At 40.4% G+C, this 18,629-nt stretch overlaps 2 protein-coding genes across 4 annotated transcripts in view; one reads left to right on the top strand and one right to left on the bottom strand.

Annotated features, from left to right (window-relative positions):
- The window catches only part of chrac1 (chromatin accessibility complex subunit 1), a 269,061-nt gene extending 258,784 nt beyond the window's left edge, over nucleotides 1-10,277 (bottom strand). Inside the window, exon 1 of the mRNA XM_080787819.1 lies at nucleotides 10,266-10,277. The gene's annotated coding sequence lies outside the window, so the exon portion shown is untranslated. The remainder of the gene's footprint in view (nucleotides 1-10,265) is intronic.
- Nucleotides 5,978-18,243, top strand: LOC308332150 (uncharacterized protein). Of its 3 annotated transcripts, none has more exons than XM_080787816.1 (9): nucleotides 5,978-6,111; nucleotides 9,609-9,740; nucleotides 10,102-10,215; nucleotides 10,386-10,442; nucleotides 11,006-11,143; nucleotides 13,186-13,233; nucleotides 13,940-14,053; nucleotides 14,574-14,717; nucleotides 15,136-18,243. In XM_080787816.1, exons 2-9 carry the CDS (start codon nucleotides 9,651-9,653, stop codon nucleotides 15,256-15,258), a joined length of 828 nt encoding a protein of 275 aa, XP_080643942.1. In that variant the 5' UTR covers nucleotides 5,978-6,111; nucleotides 9,609-9,650; the 3' UTR covers nucleotides 15,259-18,243. The 3 variants fall into 3 exon arrangements, with proteins under 3 accessions (XP_080643942.1, XP_080643941.1, XP_080643943.1); XM_080787815.1 differs by having other exon boundaries at nucleotides 15,133-18,243; XM_080787817.1 differs by lacking the exon at nucleotides 13,186-13,233 and having other exon boundaries at nucleotides 15,133-18,243.
- The last annotated feature ends 386 nt before the right edge of the window (nucleotides 18,244-18,629 follow it).

Here is an 18,629-nt window from a genome sequence, read left to right as displayed (position 1 = left end):
AATGTGTGAACAATGGAGATAGCATACTGTATGAATTAGTCTATGAATTTCATAGCCACAGTCGTGTCTGCATACTTTGGCCTATTTTGTGAAATACAACAGCTAGGCTACTTTTATGTGTTAATACTAGTATGTATCAAAAAGAAAATCATCCTCAACCCTTCAGTTAAATTCAAAATGCCTGTGTACTTATAATGGCCTTAATTGCTGCCCTTGCATTCAGCCTTTGTGAATTCACCCCACCAAAGCCAAGTGGCATTGCCCCTAAATTCATAAAACTACAGGCCTGGTACAATAGGTCCATACTGTGTACATTATTTTAATTTAAATGTTGTCCATTCCAAGTTGTACTCACTTGACTTTAGAAGGTCCCAATGTTGCATTCTGGGTCTCCCCATGGACACAAACCACTTGTTGCACGATGTTTGGATTCCCACGTGGGAGACCTGGGTTCGAATTCCAACCAGGCCTTACATAGACGTGCACGACACAGCAAGGGATTTTGCAGCTTGTTTACACAGTCATTTCTGGCCTCCAGCTTAAAGGCTGAACTCTGTGGATCCTCTGGTTGCGTCTTGGTTTTTCATCTTCATTCCTAATACTGAACTTCTTCCACGTGCACTTGGACGTTGTGTTGAGCAATTATGAAATGCATTAAATCCACCTGTTTTGTTATGACGAGCGGAGCTGCAGCTTACAGTATAAGACTAGACGGATGGTCACTCTCCCTGAGGACTGGCCGGGTAAGATGGCAGGCTAATATGGGAAAAGGAGATTTGAGAGGCTTAGCAACGACCTCGAAACGGCTGTGCAGCACACGATGCAGGGAAATGATCCAGTCTATCCTCACCCATATCTAGCGTCAAATTACTGGCATATAGCTTCATAAAAGATTATGTAAAGATATTGAATAAATTAGAGTAGCCTAAATGCATTGTCAAACAGACTATTCCGGAGTAATCTAACTTCTGCTGTGATTGGCCGAGCTTTGCATAACGTTTGTAGTAGCTAATTGGCTATTCCGGCGTAATCTAACTTCCGCTGTGATTGGCCGGGCTTTGCATAACGTTTGTAGTAGCTAATTGGCTGTTGTTGGTTACATAACCAATCTATGTTTTACAATTGTTTATAAAGACTTCCATTGAAGGGGAAGAAGACCAAACTATTCAAGCGTTATAGAAGTTTTCAAATTTGGGAGGGGCCTATGTAAGTGACTGCGGCAACCACACTTTTCTAATTATTATTATTATTATTATTATTATACATATTGGTATCATTGACTGTCTAACCAACATTTCACTGCACATAGAAGCATGACAAATACATCTTAACATTACCATAACACTGACACATTATTATTATTATTATTATTGGTTTACAATGAAAACCTGCATTTCCGGTCGGTCGGTTGGTCGCCTCATGACATCTATAAGGTCACGAGGAGTGATGAGGTCAGGGTCGTGATCTTCATATATAATGTGAAGATCACGACACTGACCTCATCAAACCCTGGATAGCCATACATGGAGAAGACTGGATAGAGCCAGTAACTCTACATCTGACCTCAAACCTCAAACCCTTCTATATATGGAGCTGACCTGTTCTGACACTTCATGTTGATCCTACCCCACCCGTCCTTCCTCTTCGATGCCTTCCTTTTGACTGATACCTTTCCATTCAAACTCTAGACAGGCCCTCCCCAAAGTTATTAGTGCAGCCACGCCCGGCAGCTGGCGAAAACTAGAGTTCTCAACAGGCCCGAAAATTAAGGCCCGACCCTACCTGTGCCCTCATCAAACCCTGTACACTCAAGACACTGCCCCCACTGCCACCCTTTGATCTCCATATATGGAGCTAACCATTTTGTTGGGACATAACTTTTTTTTTACGTAAACCACACCAAGGAGTTGCATTGGTGTGGTTTACCTTAAAAAACGTTTTGTCCCAACCCAACCATCTCGTCTCTGACATTCCATATGTTGATCTGACCTTGTGTCTTAATTGTGTGTTAAATATGTTCTGTCCCTTTAAGACAGTGCCTTTAGACAGAGTTTAGTCTAGTTAATTAGTTGAGGGCATACATGTGTGTTGAGCACTGGTTGCAGCCTGCTAGTACTAATCAGTTCAATTAGTCAATGAGTCAGTTCTCAGTTGGAAAGCAGCAGACAGTGCATTTCTCCTCTTATGAGCCACAGGCCCAAAATTTTACAGGATCTGTGATGTCATGCCGTACTTTTTATTGTGTTTTTTCTATTAATGTCATTAAGGTCCACAGAATGAGAGGCCTGCTCTGCCGGAAACATTGCGAAAAAAATAAAGTTATGGCCATTTCTGTATACCACACCATGTAGACAACCAATATAAGGCAACATTCCCCAAATTTCAAGTACCATGTGACAATGGTGACATGTCAAACTAGGGGACTTTCATGATTCTGAATACATTCCAAGCATTTGTTTTGCACGGAAAACACTCCTTGGCCTAAAAACGGCCATAGCCGTCATCACAAATGTGATGAGGTCAGCACAAAAGTGATGAGGTCACAAGTGATGAGGTTATGGACATACAAAAATGTCCATAACTTCTTTTTCGTGATGTTTTCGGCAGAGCAGGCCTCTCATTCTGTAGACCTTAATGACTCAGGTGCTCAGGTCAATCGGGTCAATGGTTGAGTAGAGTGTGCTCCAGCTGCTGGTATGGTTTTTAAGTGTTGTAATTCTCAAGTGAAAACAGGGACCTGGTGATGTAGCACTGCACACATAATGTTAAGCCTTAATTCTTTGTCTTGTTGGTTTAAATCCAACTGGTGTAGTCAGTATTGTGTGTTTCGGTTATAGTCACCAAATGCAACCTGATTGACTATACTTTTTAAGGTATGTCTATAGGTGTAATGTAAACATGGCACAATCTGCATTAGGCCTACATACCGGTACTCATAGTGTGGGAATATGTTATAAATTATTTTTAAATTGCACACTTAGCAGTTAGTAGCACAGTAAATTCAGTAATAGTAACACAGCTACAGTATTAGTAGCTCCCAAATCACAGTGACTGTTGTGTGCAGAATCTGATGCATTTGGCCTGGTTACAGCGTCCAGCCACTAGAGGGTGCTGTTAGTTAAGGAGTGAAGGAGCACATGCTTTTTGTGAATAGCCTAATATTGAGCATTACAGTCTGGGTGTTTCCAACTCCATGTTATAAAAAGGATCACACTCGTGTGAAAGGAGTGGTGCCTTTAACATGATAATGTATAGATCCACATGACGTCACAGGGGCGGAACAATGACGAATAGACCTACACACAAATAATAAGGAATAGACTTACAAACAAATAATAAGGAATAGACATACATTTAAATAACAGCAAACTTTAAATGTGTTAATCCTTCACCGCATATGCAATTTTTATTTAACCTACAGCAGGCTATCCATAAACACGTGTCCTGTTACCAGTGAACCATGGTGGGGACAAAATCCCCTGGGGCCTGCAGCGGGTTGCCGACTGGCCGTGAACCAGTTCACCAGGTGAGGATTTCAGGTAGCATAAACCTTGTGCTATACTTGTTTTTCAGCTATAGTTTACCTTATGCTGGACCAGCATACACCCACAGATGCCTGTTATGACCCAGCTGCTATATCTTTGATTCTAGTCCTGTAGTGGTGTCTACTGTCTGTGAGAGGCTCAGGTGTCCCCACTCCCCACCGTATATGGCCTGGCCCTGGACCGATAAAGTGCTTTGTCTCTGCCCTCTCACTTTTATAAATCCCATTCAATCCCATTCCAAACTCTGCACAGTCTGGCGGTGAAGGATGGTTTATAGTCTCTCGAGACAGACTGTTGAGTGTTGACCCCGTCAAATGTAAAGGAAAATGGCACTGTTTTACCTTTGTTTTGCCGCTTGGTTCCCAGATTGTCCAATTAGATTACTATCCATTGGTCGGGGGGGTAGGACCAAGGGATTTGGGATTAGTTTATAAACATTTTGGTATTTGTTTATAAACATTTGTGATTTGTTTATAAACATTTGTGATTTATTTATAAACATTTTGGGATTTGTTTATAAACATTTGGGATTTGTTTACAAACATTTGGGATTTGTTTATAAACATTTGGGATTTGTAAGTCTCATGGGGGGGGTAGGACCACTACCAGTCTCATGGTCGGGGGGGTAGGACCAAGGGATTTGGGATTTGTTTATAAACATTTTGGTATTTGTTTATAAACATTTGGTATTTGTTTATAAACATTTGTGATTTGTTTATAAACATTTGTGATTTGTTTACAAACATTTGGGATTTGTTTATAAACATTTGGGATTTGTTTATAAACATTTGGGATTTGTAAGTCTCATGGGGGGGGTAGGACCACTACCAGTTTACCTGTAGTAAGTCTCATGGTCGGGGGGGTAGGACCAAGGGATTTGGGATTTGTTTATAAACATTTTGGTATTTGTTTATAAACATTTGTGATTTGTTTATAAACATTTGTGATTTGTTTATAAACATTTGTGATTTGTTTATAAACATTTTGGGCTCTGTATAATATGTTGCCTAGGGCCTCAAAAGGCCTAGAACCGGCACTGCTGGCCCTGGACCGATAAAGTGCTTTGTCTCTGCCCTCTCACTTTTATATATCCCATTCAATCCTATTCCAAACTCTGCACAGTCTGGCGGTGAAGGATACATGGTTTATAGTCTCTCGAGACAGACTGTTGAGTGTTGACCCTGTCAAATGTAAAGGAAAATGGCACTGTTTTACCGTTGTTTTGCCGATTGGTTCCCAGATTGTCCAATTAGATTACTATCCATTCACCATACTCGTACACCCTTCAGTTCAGATGTCAGATGTCAATGAGAGAAATGATCTGTCTATACTTTCTTACAATTTGTACACTAGCATTGTTGCACTCGGCTCACTGATCAATAAAGAACACTTATATTTACTTATCTCATCCTATGCTGATGGTAAATAGCTGATGGAGTCCTGCACTGTCCCATATGTGGCAGGGACCCCCAGGGGTTCTGGGGTTCATCAGGAATATCTAAGTGTAAACGCTTTAACCCTCAGCTCTCAACTTGTCACAATTGCGTTATGAGCTTGTATAAAAAAAAGTTTTTTTGTAGTTTGTACGGGTAGCCTACCCCAGGCCAAATATATCCTAAAGGTGCAGTTTCTTGACATGACAGAAGTCTGATAATCACTGCCATAGAGAACACCAACTTGTTATCTCTACGCTTATGACGGCACAGAGGGCATAGCAGGGCAGACCATCAGGTAACTGTGGGTTCTAGAAATGAGTGGTGTAGCCTACAGTATGTTCCTTTAATTTAACCAGACACCGCGTGACGCTGCTCGCGGTTTCCTTCCAGAACTCTGCTGTGCTGCATGCCCTTGAGTTACATCCAGCATCATTCACTGACAGCCTACAGTAGGCCTACAGGTAATGTTTAGAAAGCGGCATAGGCTAAAAGTTCTACGCGATTCATGTAACATTCTATAGGCGTTAGGCTATGAATGAATAGCCTAATGTCCTTGATGCTGTGATGATGCCCTATATCAGCAATATGGGAGCAAGTTTATATAGCCTACAGTTTCAACCATATGGCTTTGCAAAAATGGTAAAGGCTCAACTTGTATTATTAACGGGTAGAATAAGACAACAGTCTTGCACTGTAGCGCTGATGACTGTGTTGCTATGCAATCGTTCTGCGATCTGCATAGTGCAGATGGCAAAAGCGATTGTGAAATAGGGGAAATTTCCCTATTTCATAATAGAATCGCTGGGGATTGGGGAATTGTGCGAAAGGAATGGATGTAGCTTACAAAAAGAACCAATCAGTTATTTCGGGGGGCGAGCGACACCCTCGTACGGCGGAGAGTAAACGAGCCGCTCCGCTGCAGCGCATCTTTCTACTGCAGTGAAATAACGTCCCGTTAGCGACCAGCACACACCCATGCAGTCAGTCAGTCACCCACTGACTGCTGCTGTAGCCTATACTCCTATTAGCCTGTTATCTGTCACTTGTCACTGTCACATATGATATAAAGGACTAGAATACTATAGTGACGGGATTAAAAAATATATACCTGCTTGTCTGATCCAGAGGAGGTAAGACAAAGATCTTATATTGTTGTTAAAACTGCATGGGACCATGCCATGGGACGCGATGATGACGATGTTGATGATGAAGGTTAGGCTGGATATCGTAGCCTACATTCCTTTACATAATTTAATCATCATGGCATGGGCCCAAATAATACAAAAATAAAGTGATCTTTTGTCATAGGCCTGCAGCTATTTCTGATCAGTGTAGGCTATTGTTATATATTGGCTAAGTTAGATGAAGTCAGACATGGAGTCAGGACAGGTTCACATGTATATGATGGCGCAGTGTGCCTGGAGACTTGCCAAAATGTGACTGTGTGGTCCTGTATAGCATGCAGTGTAGCTGACTGTACGCCTATAGCTATGGGTGAATGTAGGCCTATACTGCCATGAAGCATGCTGTAAACTATAAGAACAGATGATTGGCTGCATGTCAATTTCATGTTTTAGATCAATTGTATAATTTCCACATGCTTGCTTTGATATAGTGTTTTATTCTTAGATTAGATTATTGTGAAAAAGTATACTCAAATAGATTCATTTTATTTTCCCTGCAATTTAACTGATTAGCAGGCTGTAGGCATATACTGGTGTAGTGGTATATCATTATTTTAAATAAATGTTTACCTTACAAAATTAGCTCCATTTAGTCTGTGTAAATAAAAACAAACCAGTTCGTATTAACCAATGGAGGTCCCCCTCCCGTCCTCCATGCAGAAACATATGGCCTACAGAAGCAAACGCTCAAATATATTATTTAAAATATTGTTGCATGACACTGTATAATGGTATAAAATATAGGTATTTCCCACTCACATTTCAATCATATGCCTTCACAAGGCTTGTATTAGGTGTTATTGATGTCAATATATATTGCCATTTAAACGAAGAGATTCATCGTTTGCTGCAGATGTTTTGGATAGATCTATATTCTATATTGTAATGACCTGCATGGGGCCCTGATCTATTGTCATGACAACAACTTTTGTATACAGGAACACACATGGTCCTCGCAAATTAACCCCATCTCCCACTGTTTGACACATATCAATTATAACACAATACAATACAACAATTTCACAACAAAGCAAAATTTTTCGGGTGAAAAAGCAAAAAAGCCTTTATTAAGGTGTTTACTTCATCATTGAATTGGGTTTAAAGACACCGATTTAACTGTGTTATAACCAGACCCACCTCTGAAGGGTGCAGTGCATTATTCATTTGTCAGACTTTATCAGTTTATTTCAGCTATTTATGGTTTAAAAAAAGACGAATGTCAGTATAAAAGCTCAGAACGGATCACAGGGTGACAGTCACTGCCTTAAGCACCATGGACAGTGACATGTAGCCTACCATGACACACTCAAATAAATAAAATATCCATTGGTTGCAGTATACCAAATTATGAAAATATGTTTTTGCCATTGTAGTGTGTCACATGTACTGACTGAAATATCAGAGGCTTTTAATAGTATTGTTTTATTTAATCAGTCAACAAAACCTCAAGTGACCATTATCTTTCCAAGATAGGATTGACTTAGCCTGGAAACCAGATGAATCTGCCATAGGATTGACTTAGCCTGGTAAACCAGATGAATCTGCCATAGAATTGACTTAGCCTGGAAACCAGATGAATCTGCCATAGGATTGACTTAGCCTGGTAAACCAGATGAATCTGCCATATAATTGACTTAGCCTGGAAACCAGATGAATCTGCCATAGGAAAAACTAAATCCCTGGGGAGATTGGTATGGCATCCCTCAGTTTGAATTAGCCTAAATTTAGCTCACCCCAGAGTTGTGGCTGACCAATCAGAGACCATTCAAAGTGAGACGTTTTTTTTTGTTGACGTACGTTGGAATCCGTTTGTAACCGCCCCTTGGAAATACATTATCCACACCAAAGTTCCAGACTAATATCTATGGCATGCAGGGATATTAGTCTGGCCATAGGATTGACTTATTATTACGACTGCAGGTCGCAGTTAACTATGAAATTGTGCATTTCTCGTTGGTCTCAGTCAGCCAGTCTGTCAGTCACGCTCCGGCGAAAACTAGAGTTCTCAACAGGCCCGAAAATTAAGGCCCGGCTCTACCTGGGCCCTCATTGTACACTCAAGACACTGCCACCGCTGCCACCCTTTGATCTCCATATATGGAGCTGACCTGTTCTGACATTCCATGTTGATCATGACCTCGTCCAACTCTGTACACTCAAGACACGCTCCATATATGGCCAGCACAGAATTCATTCCATTTGTTGATCTGACGCCCTGTTCCAAAGTGCACAGCAGTCTACTGTCACCCAGGCGGATAAAGGGCGAGGTCGCTTCTCGGCCTCAGGCGTCTTACTGGTCTATGCAGTCTAACAGTCATATTACACTAGTATGTCCTGTCACAAAACTAAATCTGCTCTTTGTCTAAATTAAATAATAAATAAAATGGTAATAACATTAATCGAAGAATAACAGCATTGATCTCTTGGCTGATCTCTTTTCATGCTTGGCAGAAGAAATAAACTGTGGCCTGCCCCCTGCTGTTTGCAATGTTTCCGGCATGAGAGAACCTCCATGAGTATAGGCTATATAGCTATTAAAATAAAGCTCACTCAAATGTAACATACCGGTAACCACTTTCAACCTGGCATTCCTAATTCATTCATATGTCATTGGTTGCGCTTGCCTGCGGTTGCAGACACTAAACACAAAAACAGATGTCCCATGGTACTGATGCCACACAAATGGTATTCATTCAATGTTCACATTTTTGGTGACACTCATGGCATATCTTGCACAGAGTCACGACCACCCTTCCTGGCGAAGGAGCGGCTGGGTGAGCCATCTGCCTTGACCATTAAGACAAAAGCGTTGACTGTTTAAAATGTCACCCATGATTGTTTTTGACCCAATTTGTGAGAGCGTCTGTGGAATCTTTTGACCAAAAGGCTACAAGTAATTGATTGTATTCATGTACTGCAGACTGTGCTCTTGAGACGATGTCGTAATGTCATGCGATTTTGAAATTATGTCTGAGAGATGTCTTTGTGAAAGTCTCCAATAAGTAATGAACGGTCACATTTGGGAGCTAGCTAATATGCCGAACGCTCCGCAGAGGGATGCTTTTGCTTGGTAAATAATCTACTTCTAATTCAACACTTTGGACGCTGTCATCGGGAAATTCTATCACAAGGGCACCCCTGTAAATAACATTTTCATCCAAGGAACCCCTGAATTACATTGTTAGAACCTTACATTTATGTCATATACTATTTTGGTACACAAATATGTAAAACGTTCCCCCTAAATTTGAGAGAATAGTAATTTCCATTACGACAGACAGACAATAACTCCTTACTTGACATTTAATCCCTATCCCTAAAATCTGAAGGAGTAATATTAGAAAATGTGTTTTACATATGTCGGCCTCCTGGTGGCGCTGGTGCAGATGTGAAAAATTACATAAGTTACATTGTAGACTTTGTCTTTGCTCTGTTACATACAGTCACATTTCTTTGCACCATACGAGGGACTCTAACATCAGACCATGATGGCGAAGGACATGGCACCCCCGGTGTCCACTCTGTCCCCGGCACAGGTGGATTCTTACCACCGGATGGAACCCAAAACACTCGGGGTGAGCAACCTCATTCATGGACTGCACTCTTTAAACACACCACATACACTTGCACAACACTGCACTGATATATGCACACTGTGTATAGGAACCATGCAAGCACACAGCATCTTCTATGAACATGCCTATTCTCTTTCGTACTGTTGTTGCTATTATTCTTAATTATTGCTTTGTTATTGTTGTTGTTGCTGCTACAATATTGAGGCACCAAAACCAAATAATTGTACTCTTGTGTACTCCTATAGAACATGTTACATGCCTGCACGCACATGCACACGCACACTCGCATGCACACACGCACGTACGCACGCACAAACACACACCTACACCAAATGCACTGATTCATTCTATCTCCTCCCAGGCCATCCAGATCATCATCGGAGCTCTTATTCTGTGTCTGAGTGCCTCCGTTCTGCAGATTCATGAGGTCCACTTCACCTCAGACGTAGCTCTGTTCCTCATCGTTGTGGTCCAGGTCAGTGCCAACACACACACACACACACGCACGCAGGCATGCACATACACACACAGTTCTATTATTATTATTATTATTATTATTATTATTATTATTATTATTATTATTATTATTATTATTATTATTATTATTATTGTTGTAGTAAAATGTTTCATTGTTGTGATGTACAGGTGTCGTTGTCTGGTTCAGTGCTGGTCCACAGTGGGAGGTTTCCATCTCTCTTCTGGGTGAGTTTTAATTACAGAACAATGAATAATGTAAACCACATTTACCGTACCGTCCCAGAAACATTCAAAATATTGTTTGTTTATACTATTTTGTACACCGATTAGCCAAGGTATACTGTACATACAACATTGCTTAATAAATAGTTAATTATGTGATTAATAATCTCACTCCTGATACCTATGTATGACAGAATAATAATATGTTAGTAAACAATTATAGTTTACTAATAGTAATGCTATGTCACACTTGACTTGAGTATAGGGTACTGTGATTGCCATATCAGCAATGATTTAAGTTTGGTATTGTATGGCAACTGACCAATCAGCCTCACACCGTTTGAAGTCACCATGTCAAACATGAAATAATCAAGGTTGCCAACACTATTGATGTTGCATTACTGGGTGTGTACAATGCATACTGTGTATACATATAGGCAGGCAGGCAGGCAGGCTGACTGACTGACTGACTGACTGATAAGAGATGCTGTTTGAAACTCACTGAAATCACTGTGATGTGCTATATGTATGTGAGCTGCTTGTTGCATGCCATGTGTATTGTGTAGGTGAAAGTGGTGCTGGTGCTGCATCTGATCAGCGCTGCGTTTGCGACGGCCGCCCTGGGCCTGATGTCCAAACACCTGCCGTACCGCCAGGACTCATACCACTGTGAACACTGCCGCAGGTTGGAGCTACACGCTGTGGTATAAACTCTTCATTAGCCTTATGGGCATGGGCGTTTTTGATGACACTTAAACTTGCGATAGCCGATTTACGAGCTCGCAGTTGTGAGCTTGTACATCGGCTGTTTTTGGTGTGGGACACCTTCGCGCGATGAGTTATAACTCAAGCTTTAGCTTCTACTAACCTTGTGTCACCACGCTTTCCATTGTGAAGGAAAGCCTCATTAACTCTACACTCTACTCTACACTCTACTCTAGATCCCATCAGATCCTTGTCCATTTGGGTGCCACAATGTTATTGTTCCCCTATATACACGACAAAACAAAACATTCCAAAAAGTACTTCAAGAAACTTGATGGATTCATGAGTTTTAAGCCCTAACCCTGTCATTCAGGAATTATGTTTGGGAGCGCAGATCCCAAACATAAACTGGCTGATTCTAGATCGGATCAGAAAAGTGTAAAGCGAGTTGATCCCATCATCCCATACTAGTCTATTTAATCTCTGGGCCCAAACTTTTGGCCTTTCGGCCTGGCGGAGACAATTATGTGAATTATTGCATGTCTAATATAGCAGATCAATCAGTGTATTGGTATTTAATAGCCCCACTCAATCCACTAGCTTACTGTGGTCAAAGATATACAATTAAATTCTCTGTCTCCAAGTGATAATATTTTTGGTATATCTACATTCGGATTCATTAAAATTTTAAATGTGATGAAACTGAAGGTCTCATCGGTATATATGACCTTGTTGAAGAATTGTGGTGAATAAATTAACAATTTACACATCAAAGTGCAACTATACACACACTTGCCTGGTGCAAGAATGAAACAATGTTTGCATACTGTAGAACAATTCACAGACACTGCTCATTCACTTGTGCTGCTCAAGTTCCGACAATCATGTATGGGCTCATCCAGGGGCGGCCTTAAGGATCGGGAGGCCCCGTTCATGACGTCATCATTTTAATAATTAATAATTGTATATATAAAAATAAACTTTAAGGTATAACTGGAAGGCAGCATAGGCTATACAATGATGCAATCGCAACTGTCAGCGCTGCTAGTGCAGTGAGTGCACACACTGGGAAGTGGGAACAATTGCAACCAAACACAGGTCAACATGACATGACAGGTCAAGTACCTGCAGTGATTATTAGCTGCTGCCAACTAGTGGTAAGTGGACGTACAGGATGAGGCTGAATAATTGACAAGGCTGATTGGAACGTTACGATGCAATGCAACATTACTACTACTACTACTACTACTACTACTACCTTACTACTACTACTACTACTACTACTACTAGCCTACTACTATACTACTACTATTTCTTTTTCACAAACAAAAACACAAAAAAAGGCAGCCACTGGGCTCATCTAAAAATTTGTCTAAGTAAATTCATGGTTTTGCGAATGAATTAACACGTCATTACACTCATTGTGAAATACATTGCAGCATACTGAACATGATTATCAGTTTCTACATTTCATCTTAGCTCCCTCTTATATTTTTATTATGTGCAAAAGCTCCTAAAGTGTTTCACTTTTATTCTTGTTAAAGGGTAAGTTTGGTGATTTTAGGCCTATATGTTATTTGCATTTTGCATAGTGCTTGGACCTGCAGGGAATAGTAGCTGGCATCCCTATTGTGTAATTTGTAATTGTGCTCACAGTTCATATAGTAATGTGAGTTGTGACCTTTTGTGAAATCACCACATTTACACTTTAATTTACAGCAAAGGTGTGCATAAATAACAATTATTATCAATCAGTATAATATAACAGCAAATGGCATGTATCATTGATGAGACACTTTATAAAACAGATAAAGGTTGGCCTGTTAGATCAATGGTAGATCTTTGACCACAGATAATTGTTAAGGGGGAGCTATTTTGAAATAATAAACACCACAAATCAAATTCAATCATATTCAACTGTATTGTTGAATACACTCCAATGTAGGTGAATCAAATCCACAATAAAATAATAATAATAATAATAATGTACATTTAATTAAAAAAACAAAAACAGATCCCATAATTATGTCTTTGTCTGCAGCAACATTGTTTCAGGAAATGCACTGGGCTGATCGAGCAAAAGTGTAAAGTAAGTAATGCTCTTATCAAGCAATACCTTTTTGTTTTCATCCAAATGTATTGAATTATAAAGGACTCTTCGGAAGCCTTATGAAATGTATTGTAAAAGAAAGACATGCACTGTGACTGAACCTACAGCATGACTGGTGTAATGTTGGTTGTGTAAAAATTGTTTTTTTGTTATACTTGAATGTAGCAAAAAAACAAGGAAAAACAAATGTTTATTACATTTTCTCACAGAATGTCTGTCACCTAACATGTTTCTTTTTCAATGCTGATATTGTCAAATTGTGCACAACAACAACAATAGGACTGTAGTCTAGGGTTTCGAGAAGTTGACATACACAAGTCCTGCCTGGGTTTACTTTCTCAGAGCAGTTCTAATTCCATAACCATCTAAGTCCATAATTTATTCTGTCCCCTCCCCAAAAAGGCCTATCTGTCCTGACCTTATAGTATATATATAATAGAGAAGGCACCCAGAGGAAACCCTGAGGCGAAATGGACATAGTGGCCGAATTTGTCATTGCAGCTCGAGCCAGCGCTGCTCCGTTGACTATCATTGCGCACGTTCATGTGATTGAGGCCATGACACGTGAACGAATGTTTCATACGTGAACGCGCACAAACGGCACAATGATAGTCAACGGCAGTCAACGTATGTCCACCATGCATGTGATTGATATGTGTCTCTTCTCGTGGATGGTCGTGGTTAGCTGTTGATCGACGGCATCCTGGGAACCCTGGTGATCTTCTTGGTTCTGGAGCTTCTGCTCTGTATCACCGCCATGATGTTTGGACTGAGTGTCATGGCTGCTAGTGGAACTCAGGTGAGTCCACGTGCACTTATTTTTCTCTGCTCCTTTTGTCACACTGGACAATGCTGTGCTAAATGTCTTTTTATTATTATTATTTTCTATTTTCCCTTGTGACTGCATGGGACCCTGGGGCTCTGCAAGTATTCCCCTCTGCACCAAATGTCTTTGCCAAATACAGCATATTTACAACTTCACGACGCATCGCAATGTCGTGTAGATCCACTATTTTCGGCAAACGTTCACCCCATGACGCTATAGCTATTCAAGTTAATTCCTTATGTGTCTAAGTTATGCTACCTATAGACAATTCCACAGAGGCTTGCCTGGGTGCGGCCATTACTGAGGTGTACCATTAAGTGCAGCAGCACTGATTAGCTACACCTGGCCTACGGAGCACCTGCTTCATGGATTACACCTCAGTAATGGTGTGCACACCTCTGTGAATTCGTCTATAGCCCTTCATTAGCAAGTGATGTTACCAGCTCTTCACACTGTTTCGTTCATTCATTCATTCGTTCGTTCATTCTTGCAGGCTCCCAGCCATCATCGGCCGGTCTATCCTCAAAGCCGCCCTCCAGCCATCCCTGCAGTGCAGGCTGCTACAGCTGCTGCTGCAGTGATGCCAGCTCCATCCCCTGTAGCGCAGTCCCCTGTGGTGCAGCCTGCAGGACCACAGGTAACTCTGATTATTATTGCTTTATTAGCTTTAGCAAACTGCATCTTTGTTGTGTTCTTATATGTAATGTTGTGTTCGTATATGTAATGCTCAAGCATTACAATGAAAACATTAGAATTTATTGTGTAATTAATTCTATAACTTAAAATAGAACTTGTTAGTACAAAATACTGTTTTTCCTGACAAAGACTCAGGGATTCAGATTCAACATATCTAATGTATGGGTGCGGTCCAACACTCACAATTTCATCATGCATTCAGATTCAACATATCTAATGTATGGGTCCGGTCCAACACTCACAATTTCATCATGCACTTAGTTTCCTAAACTATAAAACAGTTAGTCGTGTTTTCACATCCTTTACTGCACATGTTTTAAGTGTGTTCACTGAGTAAGTTGTCTCTGTCTCTCCAGCAGGTGGCAGTAGTTGTGACAGAGCCAGACTTGGAGCAGCTGGAGGCGGAGGAGGAAGCCACCACCCCACCTACTGAACCACAGGTGGAGCCCATTGAAATTGAGATCATTGCTACAGAACCCTGAACCCCCGCCCCGCCTCCCCAACTGTGTATTTAAAGGGATAGTTCACCAAAACTATCGATTACTCACCCCATGGAGACTTGAATTCAAGTATATTTTTTTGTTTTTGTCTGATTCCTAAGCCAGCAGTGGTTACGTCTCCATAGAGAGAATAGGGAGCTGGTCATCAAATTATTGGCTTGAATGCGGACAAAATTATCCCTGAATTCAAGTCACCATGGGGTGAGATAGAAAATAATTCAGATTTTGGGGGTGAACTATCCCTTTAAAATCCTGTTTATTTTATAGTGTTGGTGAGAACAGCAATGTCCCAGCCTGGACAGCTCCTGTGTACGGTTCACTTCATAACATACAGGGACGCCTCAACGACTCACACCCACACTTAAAGGGAAAAATCACACTTGTGTGAAGTGAGGGGCACTCTTATCATCATACATCATTTCATTTCATCATACATCATTTCATCATACATCACATTCCGTGCTCAGCCAATTTGCTGAGCACTGCTCATACACACAAACACCCAAAGCTAGGAGGGGCTATAGCGCCCCTAAAAAATGTTTTCAACATCATCTCCATATATATATATATGGGTCCTCACCTATTTGTGACCGTGGCATTTGTGGCATTGCTGTCTACATTCTCTGTGTCTGTGCTCTGTATCTGGACGGTTCCACTGTGTCACCATCATGGTCATTTCAAACAAGATTTCAAACAAATGCTTCTAGTTCATCATGCTAAACCTACAACCAGGACGAGAAACGTTGTTGTTTCTATTAGCTTTTCAGAATTTAGATGATGGCATCGGTATGCAGGTTTCTGAACTGTCCATGCCCGCCGCCTCTGAGAGTGAGTAGACAGAAATGGTGCCATCTTATAATGAGCATTAATGAGGACCAATTCATATAAATATGAGGTTGAAAAGTGCAGTAAGTAAACTTGAGGTGTGTTTACCAGTCAGAATGGATGCTGGGGAGATTAAGCGTCCATATAGCTGCTGCTACAGGAATGATGTCATCGTGTTCTAAACCAACCACAAGTTTACCTCCAACATGTGCTCCAATGGAATCTTTGCATTGGGTTTTGGTTTTAGATGAATTAAGAAACTCAGTAGCTTGCTCTGTAGCGAATAGAGGAAGATGTATCCACAAATCAACATTTAACAATTTTTGAGCCACACATCCAATTAAAAGACGTTTAATATTATGTTTAAGGACACTATGGCTCCACAATTCACAGTTGAGATATTATCGTGTGTGATTTATGTCGTAGAACAAAATGTACAATTCTATAGACTTATACTAAAGCTGCACTATGTAACTTTCCTCTTCTCCCCCGGATTTGAACCAGGTTCATGCCTGCGCAAGTGCTGCATTTTTTTTTACCATTGAGCTAATAGAGCTGGCTGCTTGCTCAGGGGAAGAAATTAATCTTGACCATCAGGTCAAACTTTGTGTCAGATCCTGTGTCTAGGTGAGACATGACCTTCCACGATCTAAATGTCTCAATAGAAGAGCAGGGAGACAAAATACAACCACCCCAATTGTATATATTGTATATATTCTCTACCATTATTATATGCACTTTGACAAAATAAAAGTGTATTCATTAAATAAAGTTACATAGTGAGGCTTTAAATATTTTCCAAAGAGCATTTAGTAGTGCAGGATCACTTGGCTTTGTTTCTTTGCTGTCACTCTCACTTCAGTGGATCAGAGAACTATGCCAAGCTACCGGTTAGCTAGTCTGGTTACAAAATACTATGTTTGGGCTACAACGGCAGCAAAAACGGCCACTAACAAATCTACTATACTGTGAAAAACAATCATATCACCGTCCCAAAATGAAGGACCGCCCTAAGTCTTTGCATTGGTTCTCCGAATTGTTTCCACACAATTTTAGTCCATTCATTGCATTTAGATGTCACCAGACATACAGTATAATTCTCAGCAGGCTTATGTATGATCGTGTGGCTGTACGTCAAACTACTCTTATTTGCAAAGATTCAGTGCGAGATGACACCTTTTCCCTATTCATAGACCTAAAACATGTTCCCTCACTTACTATACAACTGCTGAAATGTTTGATATAGTACGTGTATGTTAATTTGAGGATATTTAGAAAGTTTAAGAAGTTATGATATTCAAAGTTATATGAATGTAAACACTATATATAACTGAAGCGTTGAAGCATTGTAGTTTTCCATGCCCTAAATGTCATATTGCGTTAGCGACGTCTAGCGAAGGTAATTGATGTTGACCACAGACACTGCTGCATGTATTGTTGGTGAACACAGAAGAATGTCCATAATCTTCGACGAAAATACCACGAAAATATATAGACATAATGCAATGCACTGTATCTACAGCTGCTATATGTTTCTTAGTTTATCATGCCATGTGTACAGCAGTGTTTTTCAAGCAATAGGATATTACCCACATTTTCTGTCGTGATATCATGCAGGTTTGTCTGGGTTCAGAGTAATCCAGCGAATCAGTGCAGTCATATCTACGGTATATTCAGTATTAGGCCTTTCTCGTTAGAACTGGGCTTTTCTCCAGACCCTATGGTGCTTTGATTGATCTTCTCTTTAAAAGCTGTGGTCAAACAATTTAGCTCAATCACTCTGTTGTGTCTGGGAATATCTGTTTGTTGAGGCCCCAAATGTTGCACTTATTGTCCACAGGGACAGGGTCAAGATCCCAGTATTACCCTCCCGTCACACATACTTATTTTGTTTTTTACTTATGAATAATAAGACATCAGTAATTATTTATCAATCTACAGTATCTATCTATATCTATCTCTTCCATTGGCCATCCATTTATTTTGGATTGTTAAAGGTACTACTGTGTTTGAATAAAAGGTTCCATAAATTCAAATATATATCGTGGATATGGTTTTCATTGTTTTGTGTTATTGTCATTGCAGATACAATCTGTGATTGTGTTAACACATTTTATTCTGTAAAGATTGCCAACATGTTTCGACCAGTTAAGGTCTTTGTCAGTTCTCGCCCTGATGAAGACCATAACTGGTTGAATTTTCTTTTTAGAATAACTTTCTTTATAGAATAAATTTGTTTTTACTTTATTTCCTCTCCTCCACATTTTTTCTCCTCGATCTCCTCTTCTTTTTTTAATTCTACATTCCTGCTGATCCTAGACGCAAACAAACTTGTATGAGCATGCATGTCGTGCCAAAATCCACAGCCTGTGCAAAGCCCTCTCTGATGTGTCACTCTTATCAGCTAAATTAGTTTTTAGTTGTTCACAGTGTTGATAAAAGCTGATTAGATGTCAACAAAGAAGGAAGTGTTATCCACCTTGTTTATGACGCACGTCATACAGAAGGGAGGGGAAGGGAATGGAGGG

This window comes from Protomyctophum bolini, assembly GCF_963924005.1.
Source record: "Protomyctophum bolini genome assembly, chromosome: 17".
Classification (NCBI taxonomy): Eukaryota; Metazoa; Chordata; class Actinopteri; order Myctophiformes; family Myctophidae; genus Protomyctophum; species Protomyctophum bolini.
This window is presented reverse-complemented; position numbering and strand designations above follow the sequence as displayed.